The sequence below is a fragment of the Papilio xuthus genome, unplaced genomic scaffold, assembly GCF_000836235.2.
Source record: "Papilio xuthus unplaced genomic scaffold, Pxut_1.1 DF825017.1, whole genome shotgun sequence".
Lineage (NCBI taxonomy): Eukaryota > Metazoa > Arthropoda > Insecta > Lepidoptera > Papilionidae > Papilio > Papilio xuthus.
Window position 1 is genome coordinate 5,924,039 of NW_013533632.1, and position 12,056 is coordinate 5,936,094.

The following is a 12,056-nucleotide window of genomic DNA, read 5'->3' on the forward strand; positions in this document are numbered from 1 at the left end:
AGATTAATTAAAAAACTTTTATTTATCTCAAAGCTAACATTATCATTAATATATCCTAAAGAAATTACTTCTTCCATCGTTATTTCTTGTTTTTGATTGTTTTTTTAAACTAGCTGTCGGCCGCGATTTAGTCCGCGTGGATATATAAAAAAACTAAAAATAAAAAAAAAGAATAAATAGCATCCTATGTCCGTCTCCTGGCTCTAAGCTACCTCCTCACCAATTTTCAACCATATTGGTAAAGCTGTTCTTGAGTTATAAATAGTCTAACTAACACGACTTTCTTTTATATAAATAGATAAGAAGATTACAACTGAAATTGTTCTTCATCCTCAGAGCATTTTATAAACGATGAAGTAATAACATTAGTAATTTAACGACGTCATATAATATTATGTTCCTAAATCTTGTATAAAATTATTATATTTTATAATAATTTTTAAAATCATGTTTGTCATTGCAATTGATTATCATTTTAAAATTATCGTTCATTTTATTTTTGTTGTGTCTTTAAAATTTTAATAAATTTAGCGTGTAATATTATAGTTATGTAGATATAAACGGTTTGTTCAATAACAGCTCACACCTCAATAGTACTCGATAGTGCTTCATCTATTGGAACATGATACTTCAATATTTATTCAAAGCCAACAAAGTTCAAATGTGCATAGAAATCCACTTTTTATTGAACGCTATGAAATACAACTATTGGAATTGTATTTTGAACATCGTCTACTTACTACCGTTCTCATACTTTAAAAAATAAACAGAGATACGAACGAATACGGTTTGTATAAAAGTACTAGCTGTCGCCCGCGTCTCTGTTCGCGCAGGATTTAAAATACATAGATGTTGGCCGATTCTCAGACCTACTCAATATGCTCACAAAATTCCATGAGAATCGGTCAAGCCGTTTCGGAGGAATATGGGAACGAAAATTGTGACGCAATAATTTTATGTATAAGATAAATAAAATATACAATGCCGTAAATAAAAGATTATTTTGAGCATCAGCTCATTATACGTCCATAATGAGGGGCTCGGAGCCGACCTTAAGTTACTAAGAGTGACTGGGCCATAGTCAATCATGTTGGCTGAGTGCGGGTTGGTTGACACCACACACATCTTTGAATTACTTCCTTGACATGTGCAGGTTGCATCACTATCTTTTCCTTCACCGTAAGAACGTCGGATAAATACACAAATGTATATCGAAAATCGAAAAACTTTGGTAAATGACGAAAGATTTATTTATGTCAACTACATTCCTTTTGAATATAACTTTGACAGTTTACTTTATATTAGATTTGCAACTGGCATTATTGAATAGTAATATCCTCTCAGAATTTAAAACGAAAATATATGTAATCATAAAATTTTCCAAGCGTTGCGGATAACCTATCTCTGGCAGCTCACAGACTGCGAAGTCTAATGAGACGACGCGCGTCACGGGCCCTGTCATTTACAGCCAACTTCCAGGCCACTTCACAGCAGTTACGAGTTATTTTATATTTTAAAAGGAAATTACTATCGATTTTTATTGAGAAAGCGTTTACAAAAGCGTTGATAACAATGGCTCCTACGAATGAAGATCAATGTGCAAATTGACAACTTTTCAGAAGACTGTCTCAAAAATGTTATAAGCAAATAGGCCGCATAGGTTTTTACTCCACCAAAAATTTAACACATGCAAATTTTAAGTTTATTTTTTGTGCATGATGTTTACTGAACTGATACAAAAAAAATCGTCAAATTGCAGACACATCGATGTTTTTAAATTATAAACACATTGGATTTTAGTTGAAAATATGTTTTATATTAATTCCTAGAATATTTATTTTACTGTTTGTATTTTATAACATTCTGATCACCTACGCATAAAAACATGACCATGTTATACTTTCATACTTTTTGAATATTGTACAAAATTATTACGAAAGTGTAGAAATATTTTTATACTTATATTTTTATTTATATCTCACGTGTTTCTATCTACAATAAATTCCTAAACGATTACAGATTATAGCTATAATATTATTCTTAATGAGTAGGTTTGTACTGTTAGGAATAAAATCCGACACTGTGCCGGTGTATTGGCGCAACACTAGCCTTACTAAAATGTCGACATAAAAATGCTACCATCTCATTGCATTTCTTGGGATATCATCGGACGTCATTATTAGACTTATGTGTGCGTATGAATGTATGTGTATATGTGTGAGTATTTGTGTGTGTGTGCGCGTGAGAACGGAACTGAGATTCGTTATAATCTACAATATTGCAATATCCAAAAAATACCTGCCAAGCGTATTAAAAAAACATTGTCTTCAAATTAATGAATTATTTTATTAAATTAATTACAAATGTTTTTTTTATTCTATCATAGTTCTGTATTGTCTTTGTGAACATAATTAAAACATGCGTTTATACATCTCTTAGTATTTGATGAAGCCAGCATCCCCAATACAATTACTTGGACATCAATTTCCGTACTAGACCGGAAATTTACTCGGCTTGTCATCCATGAAATGCCATGCTCCCTTTATGTATTACCAATTAAATATATATAACTAACGCCTTGTGTGTATAACGGATCTTTGTGTACTTAATACTAAATTGAAATTTTTACCTCTATTGTTTATATAATATAATCATACACTTGTAGAAGCACCTCAATAAAAATGTTAACGAATTGTAATAAAAAAATATTATTGTTATCCACAGTTAAAATCGCATTTTATTTAGAAAATACTGTTTGTTTCAACGATTAATAAACTTAAATTTTATCAGATGTAATTGAATATTGTTTGGATATAAAAGTTTTTATTTCATTCAAATAATAAGTAGGTAAATGCAAGCAAAACGTTTAAAAACAAAAATATCTTTATCATATTCCACAAGCACTTCTCTGACGTCCATTGAATGTAGTTATGGTATACTTTTTAGTACTATACGAAACAGTGCCCTTCCACCGCTTTACCTGCGATGCACTTTAAACGCCTGATCGCATGAAAATACGAAAGCGACGCGAGTTCGTTCGTGGTGATGCATGAAAGTATGCAGTAACGTTTCCATAGCAACACAAACGAACGTGAAGCGAAAACTTATCTGCTTCTATATTGCAACAAGTATGATGTTGGCAGAGTACTAAGCGTTATTGTGTTGTCGTTTCTTATTTCCTTGTAATAGAGACTTATCGAACGCCTTATTTGTCATCAGACCGCCCCATTCCAAGAAAGAGTTTACACAGGCGCACTACGCGATTGCGAATCGGCGGGGTGTTCAAGAAGCGAGCTCATGATTCTTTCATATTTTGTTGTGATCGGTCGGTAACAACGTCTCGTATAGCATTGTTTATATTTATAACACTTATTCGAAAACGATTATACAACCTTTTGACAATAGAGTTAGTAAACCGTGAATAACAAAAGTCATAATAGAAATTCGCCTTCTGTTGGCAAACATTGAATTTTGTAATTAAATTGAAGATAAAACCGTAAGTTTTACTATATTATTGTTTGCTTTATTATTTAATTACTGCACAGATAATATTTGCTAACAAATATCTTTACGTTAGTTGGCAAATATTAACTACGCAGATATAATTATATTGCTATTTATTCAACATTTAAATAATAATTAATTTGTATCAAATGTCAATTAATCCGTGTTTTTGATTATTTTAAAGTAAAAACTGTGATGGATATCAAATCTGTTCTCGTTTTGGACTATGTTGGAACGAAATGCACGGAAATACTTACAAAACATGGTTTCCAAGTCACCAAAAAGACTTCTATAACTGAAATAGAATTAATGGAAATTATAGATGTAAGTGATTGTTGATGTTATTAACTTTGCTTTATACTTATAATATGTAATGTAATTTGATATTTTATATAATATTGTACATTCTCGATTAATTTAAGATGTGCTTTATTTTTTTTATTCGATTTGAAATATTCTCTTTTTTTACTGTTAAATAATTAAACTTTTTATAATTAATATACAGAATTACGACGCACTAGTTGTACAATCCGTTACAAAAGTCACGATGAATGTTATTCGCTTTGCTTTAAACTTGAAAGTGATTGTAAGTGCCAACGCGTACTACAATAACATTGATGTATTCGCCGCCATGGCTAAAAGAATTGGCGTTATCAAGTAAGTGTACATTTCTTGTTATAATAATTTATCGATTGGCCTGATAGTTGCAAAGTGGGACGCACTATTTTAGTAAACATCTATTCACCATAAAAATGGCAACCACTTAATGTGTATAATTTTTTTTAAGCATTACATTATAGCCACTATCAATATCAGAGCTCTTGATTCATATCACCGCTCTATAGAACTACTGCGTGCATTGATCGTAAGGTTTCTGGTTTTTTTATAGGTAATATTTTGCAATACGTAAATCATCATCTTCGTGTCCTGATCCCGGTCTTGATTTAGAATAGGTTTTCGTCCCCCATATCGATCTATCATTCATCATCTAGTCGTCATGCCCTACTTAGTCCTGTCACATTTCATGCAACCCTTTCTTAGACCTGCACATTGCAATGAATCTCTCCACATTTATATATAAAATTCTCCATGACACTTGCCACTCTTTCCTCCATTGAAAAAAAACAATCAGAGTAATAAACCATCATTTTTATAATATAAAAATACGTAGTTGTTTTTGCTGTATTGCGTATATTTATATTTGTTAACAATAGTTTATGTTTTTAGTTCTCCGCACAGCAGCGTTATAAGCGCAACCGAATTTTCTTGTGGTTTGTTAATGATGTTGGCGAGAAACTTGATGTCTGCAACGGCTACTTTCCGTGCCGGCATTTACGAACATAATACGTTCAGTGGCAATGAGTTGTACCGCAGCACCCTTGCTCTTATCGGAATCGGTGACGTTGCCAAAGAGGTAGCCTACCGCATGAACAGATTTGGAATGAGGGTAAGAATTTTTGTAATCATAGTGAAACATATATCGTAATCAATATATGCTATTATTTCCGTCATATCTAGCTAAGATAACCAAGATACAGAACTAAAAAGAAAATCTTGTTGTCGAGTGCAATTTTAAGATCTTTTTATTTATATTTTTACTAAATCATTTTTATTATAATTTGTTATGACAGATTATTGGCTACGATGATTCTATGTCTGTCATGGAATGCCAGTCATACTTCATAAGAAAAATGAATTTGTGTAAAATATGGCCTCTAGCAGACTATATTATTATTTTCCTCACACCATTTTCAAAAACTCGTAGTAAGTATTTTCAGATTTTTTTATAAATCAACAATATATAATAATTCGATATTTGAATTTAATTAGATAAGACACAAGTGTTATAACTGGCTACTTTATTTCTCAGTTTATATTACTGCGGAGATTCTTTCAAGATGCAAAAGAGGTGTAAAAGTAATAGTTATGGGCCATATAGGACCTTATCAATCGCGTGAAATGTATAACGCACTTCTGGCTGGATATGTAAGCATTAATTCATTGATTTTGTTTGTTATTCAATTATGATATTGATCTATGCTAAGAAAAAGGATCATAGCAATTCTAATACGGAATAATGTTAAAATACAAATAAATTTCAGTTTTGGAACTTTATTAAAAATAAATGATAATTTCAAATTTCAATAAAATAACTGTCCTTATTCAAAAGTTTACAAGATATTTTATGTAATACTAGCTGTCATCTGCGACTCCGTTTGCACGGAGTTAAATAAATTTAATTAGTAACCTATGTGTTCTTTCAGACTCTGTTCTGAAACATCCATCTATCTATCCAAACATTCACATTTATAATATTAGTAAGACTAAGTTGTAATTGCGACAGCTGTTCAAATACAAATAAACAAGAAGATAAAGTATAAAGTAAAGAATATTTAAATATGATTATTTTCTACAGATTGGCACCGCAGCATTTGACATGTACGATGCAACATGCGATAGAGAGATTTTTAAAGTGGCCATGTACCAGCATCCCGCTGTTGTAATCACGAGGAATCTCGGTAAGCAGTAATTGATGTTTACTTTTAGACAATATTAGTTAGAATCATTTAGAGCGAATGGCGCGCTTACGTTACCAAGTCAAGGATCAGATCGATTAGTGAGGTACCATATGCGTTAATATTTTAATAGTGCTAGTGTTGCGCCGATACACCGACACAGATCTTCTTCCTCCTAACAAAAGACTTAGTTCTATTGACGAAGGGAGATTCATATGTACAATTATGTCAAAGAGGTTATTTTTATTTTAAAAACATTAACAGATAACTTGAAAGTAACTGAGACCGTCGGTGGCTCAGTGGTCAAGCACTTGACTTGCAATCTGCAGTTCCTGGGTTCGAATCCCGCCATGTACCAATGTGTTTTTCGATTTCCGATTTACATATGTAAATGTATCCGACGTTCTTACTGTGGAGGAAAACATTGTGATGCAACCTGCACATATCTGAGAAGAAATTCAAAGATATGTGTGAAGTCAACCAGCCCGCACTAGGCCAGCGTGGCTGACTATGGCCTAATCACCCTTAACTAAGGGTAGGCTCCGAGCCCCTGGGTGGGGACGTATAGTGAGCTGATGATGATGATGATGAACTGACATTTCTCTAAATCATTCCAATTAAGCTCCAAGGATGTGTAAAAAAGTTAATAGTAATTAATTACGTCTGTTTGTGTTAACGATAGTGGATTTTAAAACAACAATTTTACGGCGACATGTTCGAAACATCGATCGTCATTTAAAGTCAATATTACTCTACAAAAGTATTATTTCACAGCTACGCAGACCGAGGAAAGTATAGAGAATGGTGGTCGAGAGGCGGCGGAGCAACTAGTTAACTTGTGCAAGCCTGGCACCTACACCACACCATTGTCCATCGTATTCCGCGTCGATGGAATGTAAACGTCGATGTATTATTATAAATTTTAATATTTCTCTATAAATGTAATCAGACTATGTGTTTACAAGTCTACGTTAGTAAAAGTAGTGTGTAGTTTTTTCTTGAGAAAAAGAAATTTCGTAATCGTACTCAAAAGTTAATTGAGAATGTAATCAAGCTTTGTATTTCTTTGTTGCATCATTATTGTAGTAATGTACTTTTTATTGATTAAATAAAATATTAAAATTAGATTTGTTTTTATTCCAGCCTATTCTTTAAGGTAAACGAGAAAGTAACTACGCAATAATATAGATTTTCTTGCCTTCAAGATGTATACTTTCTAACTTTATCGATCGTTCAGTGCATTTCGTATTCAAATAGTTCAAGGATTTCTTTATTAGCCCCGACCTAAGACGTGTATATTTAATATAGGTACTATGGTTTTGATAGTTTTAATTTATAGACGTATGAATAAAAAATAAGACAGTAGCGGTTGTGCCGCGACAAATAGAAATTCAATAATCTTTACATAGGTCAAGGATGTCAGTTCTTTTAACATCATAAAACAGTTGTTTGAGCAAATAAAACAAATACTATATTTTATAACCATAATATTTTACTAGCTATCGTCCACGACTCCGTCCTCGCGGAACTAAAAAAAACTTAATAAGTAACCTATGACTTCTTCCAGACTACGTTTTACATCTATGCCTAAAATCAGCGAGATTCTTCAAACAAACATCCATCCATCCATTCATATAATTCGCATTAATAATATTAGTAAGATGTCAACGCCAAAGGTTTCTGTTCTTAATAAAATGAAGTGTTTCCTTTTTTATACTATGACATTATTTTATTTCTTCATGAACCACTGTGGTAATCGACTTTGACAATGGAACGCATGCGGAGTCTGCTAGTCTACAAGTGTAAATAAAAAAGGTTTGTGAGCTTTCTACAGTATTAGGGCACAAATTTTCTCAGCAGTCTTCAAACATCATACAAACGAAATGTTTTAAAAAAATGGACTCAAACGAAATACTTACTAAATTAGTTTTATGTTTTAAGGCTCTAAAACTCCAATATGAATAACACACTAGTGTTAGTTATAAAAGACCGTTTATAGCTATACTAATTGTATGTGGTTTCATTCGCCATGTTACCGACTACTTCTCGAGACGGCGACTTAAGACTGAGAATGCCACAGGTGTCTTCAAACTGCGCGAGTTGAATGAAACTAAACAAGTCAAATGAATTGTTAATAAAGAATTTATGCTGGCGAATAAAAGGATATATTTCCCTTTACTCAGAATTTATAAGTTAAGCTAATATGATATTAATTTATAAAATTACACTAATAAAAGCATTTAGTAGTCATATATTGCAGCGAAATGTTCATCCAGCATATGAGAATGGTGAAAAGTTTTAGTTGGTATATTATATATTTTTTGACTTCGACTTGAATTTTAATTTTGAGCTTTTCATTAATGATAGGTTTCTTAAGATTAGCTTTATCTAAACACATAAATATTTATGTATGCAAATTTGATTAAGTATATTAATAAAATGATGATGATGAAATATTAAAAAAATATATATATTATTGGACAGGCATTTAATATGGAGAAGCAAAAAGTGAGACTCCTTAAAAATATTTATTTTATTATCAGAGTAAATAAATTATATTTACATTCTTACAGTAATTAAATGACTAATTAATTAAACTATATGTTATTTGTTATTATTTTATTAATTAACAATAATATAGTTTCTTAACGGAATAAATCCAATGTCACACTATACGTTAATTACAGAATATGTACATCGCTATAAAATTCTGAACTACTGATTTATTTAAAGGAATAATACGATTTGATTATGTCGCAATGTCCGTTACCACACAGACGGTTATATTTACAGTAATGGAGTCGTTTGCGTTCCAGAGAAATGCAATGCTGCGCTGGCATTTAAGACTCGCCGATTGTATACTCGGCAGAAGTGTAGTGTGACCACACTATAATATATCAATATCAATATCATAATAAAATTAAATATAAAAACATCACCCTTCTATATAAGACGTGTAAAATGCATTTGGAAAAGCTGAAAATAACTAAATTCAATCTTTTATAAAATAGCGGATTGATAAGCTACTCGAAATAATATTAAATAATATAATTAACGTTAAAACGTATATTTTTTGTTATAATCTGTAATTGCAGTAGTTCACTAACTAAAATTAGTGCCCATATAATATAACTGAAATTTAAGAACTTGACTATCGTACAAAAGGAATTCCTATGTCCTTGTATTCTAAAACGTAACGTTGTCACCCTAAAAGGGTAGGATATACGATGACATTGATTCGGATATCAATTCATTGCCTTATGAGGATTAGTGTAACATTGACGGGCTTTAATATTTATTTTAAATTCTTTACTCAAATTTCAAACACTTTTATCATTATTTTATTACACTGCGAAGAGTAACTTTAATAATAAAATAATTTAAAATCCAAAAATATTCTAAACTATGGTGCTGGATATAAAGCGTGTCCTCGTACTTGACGAAATAGGGACAAAGTGTATAGATATTTTAAATGTCCATAAAATTTTTGTTAAAAAAATGGCTACACTCAATGAAAAAGAACTAATGAATGAGATACCTGTAAGTGATTTTACATTTTTACTTATATATTACCTACAACCATAGGACTACTTATGGAAGAATTTGCAACATATTTATATTTCGCGACTTAATATTAGGATGCTCTTAATATTGAAAACAAAGCTTTTACTATGTATTATTTTTACCCACCTGTTATTAAATGGGACTAATGAGCTTTGATCTTAATTAATTATGTTTTTATAAAGACTTATGATGCATTAGTGGTGCGCTTCTCTACAAAAGTCACAATCGATGTCTTGCTCGCGGCCACCAATTTAAAAGTGATTGCATGCGCGGGAAGTTACTTCGGCAACGTAGACTTATGCGCTGCTAAAAATCTTGGAGTCGCTGTCATTAAGTAAGTCTATAGTGATTATGTTTACTACAACATTTATATAATAAAAAAATAAACATTTGTTTTCTAAGGGACATTTTTTTAATTTTAGTGCTCCAAGTGGTGACAACTTGAGTGCTTGCGAGTATACTTGTTGTTTGACAATGGCGTTAGCCAGAAATACAATGAAAGCTATGGATCTATCAATTGCGAGACATTGGGATCCCTCTCTATATGTTGGGACCGAGCTGAAATCACGGACTATAGCTATAATTGGTTTATCAGACATTGCCAAAAAGTTTGCAAGGTGCATGAGTGTTTTCAAACCGTTTGTAAGTAGTGCCTTAATATAACTCGAAAATCATATCAAGGAATTTGAACAGTTTTGTTAAAGGTAAATAATTTTGTCTGTATTTTATAAGATAATGTGTTACGATTCACGCTACTCGGCGTCATATTGTAAGAGATACTCTGCTATCAAGATGGAATTGAATCAGATCTGGCCTGTCGCTGATTACATTATCATCTTCTCGACACCTTTTGGCAGTAATCAGAGTAAGTATAATTTCACAGACTAAAATTAAAGCTTCTTCAATGTAAAACAAAACTTATTTAGTAGGCTATGTGAACAAATAAATTTGGCATAGTTTAAGAACCACCACACCATACCTCCACAAGAACCTGGAAGAACTTCCAGACTGTTCTTAAACTATGCCAAATTTTAGCGAGATCATTACAGTCGTTCTCGAGATACCTTCACACATACATCCATCCCACCATCCATCTATCAAAACATTAGCATTCATAATATTAGTAAGATTTGTCAAATGATTGAATAATATAATTCTTCTCTAAGTTTTGTTAATAAAATATATACCAAGATCAATTATTGATTTTTAATGTTTTGTATGTGGATAAAAACGGCTTATTTAATAATAACATTTCAATCAAGAAAACGTAATATTAATTCTTGAATAAACATGTTAAAATACTTATTAATTAACATGATTTATTTATCACAGCTTACATCAACGAAGAGATACTGAGAGCGTGCAAGAGAGGCGTTAAAATAATCATAATAGGAAAATCCAATGTTTTTGATACAATCGCAATGATGGATGCACTCAATACAGGACATGTAAATATTATTATTTACTAGCTACTTACGGTGAAGGAAAACATGTTACCACACATGAAAACAAAAATGTTATTTCGGTGTATGTACCGTACATATACAACCAGTTATTATATATTTCTATGACGTCGCCAAGTTATAGCGAAATTTAAATTATAGCATCATAACATATAAAAACGGTATACCGACCATAAATGATATAGAACAGAACAGAACAGAACAACAGAAAAAATATGGAATAGACAGAATAAAATACAAAATTAGTGATCTAGTTCGCTAATACTACTTCACCAATTAGAACCTCTTTTAGTCTGGTTTCTTGACTTTTTAAAAGTGAAACCTAGTAATTTTATAATGTTACCTTATTTATAGCTCTCTTTCTATCTCTCTCCCTCTTACTACTTTCTTACAGGTGAGCGGTGCCGGCTTGGATATGTATGATGAGGATTTAACCCTTTTAAAACAACCTATATTTAATCATCCATCCGTAATAGCATCAATGCATCTCGGTAAGTCTATAGTTAAATAGAGCTGTAATTTACCTTTATATACCTAACATAAATATATAATGATTAGAAAAAAAAACTCTACATCAAATGGGAATGAAAGTAATGAAAATATTATAATGTTCACAGGTGTACAAACCGAGGAAGCGGTAATGCGATGTGGTCAAGAGGCCGCCGAGCAGCTTATTAATTTATGCTTTCCTGGTACTTACTATACATCGCAGTCCACCGTAGTAAAGTTTCAGGACGAGTTGCCTCATTTAGTAACTTCTAATACTTGTTAAGTTTCCTTTTATTTTAATTAAATTATTTTCTCTGTTATTTGGTTGTTTTTTTTAAAATGAAATTTCTTTATATACAGAGTCTTAGGAATTTTTATGCACAAACCGTAAAGGTTGCATGGAGAGTTTTTTTATAAACAAATAAATAAATCAAAATGACTACAGCATCTATAATAAATAACAAGAGTAGCAAATATAAGGAATATTGATTGATGATGATGAAATTCATTTAATTAAAGT

The 12,056-nt window shown here is 31.5% G+C and overlaps 2 protein-coding genes across 2 annotated transcripts; both read left to right on the plus strand.

Annotated features, from left to right (window-relative positions):
* Positions 1–3,699: 3,699 nt before the first annotated feature.
* Positions 3,700–6,919, plus strand: LOC106126110 (D-3-phosphoglycerate dehydrogenase-like). The gene is made up of 7 exons (XM_013323575.1): positions 3,700–3,828; positions 4,010–4,161; positions 4,732–4,951; positions 5,136–5,268; positions 5,375–5,490; positions 5,921–6,023; positions 6,795–6,919. The coding sequence occupies exons 1-7, from the start codon at positions 3,700–3,702 to the stop codon at positions 6,917–6,919; spliced, it is 978 nt and encodes a 325-aa protein (XP_013179029.1).
* Positions 6,920–9,425: 2,506 nt separating this feature from the next.
* On the plus strand, positions 9,426–11,819 carry LOC106126111 (D-3-phosphoglycerate dehydrogenase-like). The gene is made up of 7 exons (XM_013323576.1): positions 9,426–9,560; positions 9,767–9,918; positions 10,007–10,226; positions 10,317–10,449; positions 10,917–11,032; positions 11,442–11,538; positions 11,665–11,819. Exons 1-7 carry the CDS (start codon positions 9,426–9,428, stop codon positions 11,817–11,819), a joined length of 1,008 nt encoding a protein of 335 aa, XP_013179030.1.
* Positions 11,820–12,056: the final 237 nt, after the last annotated feature.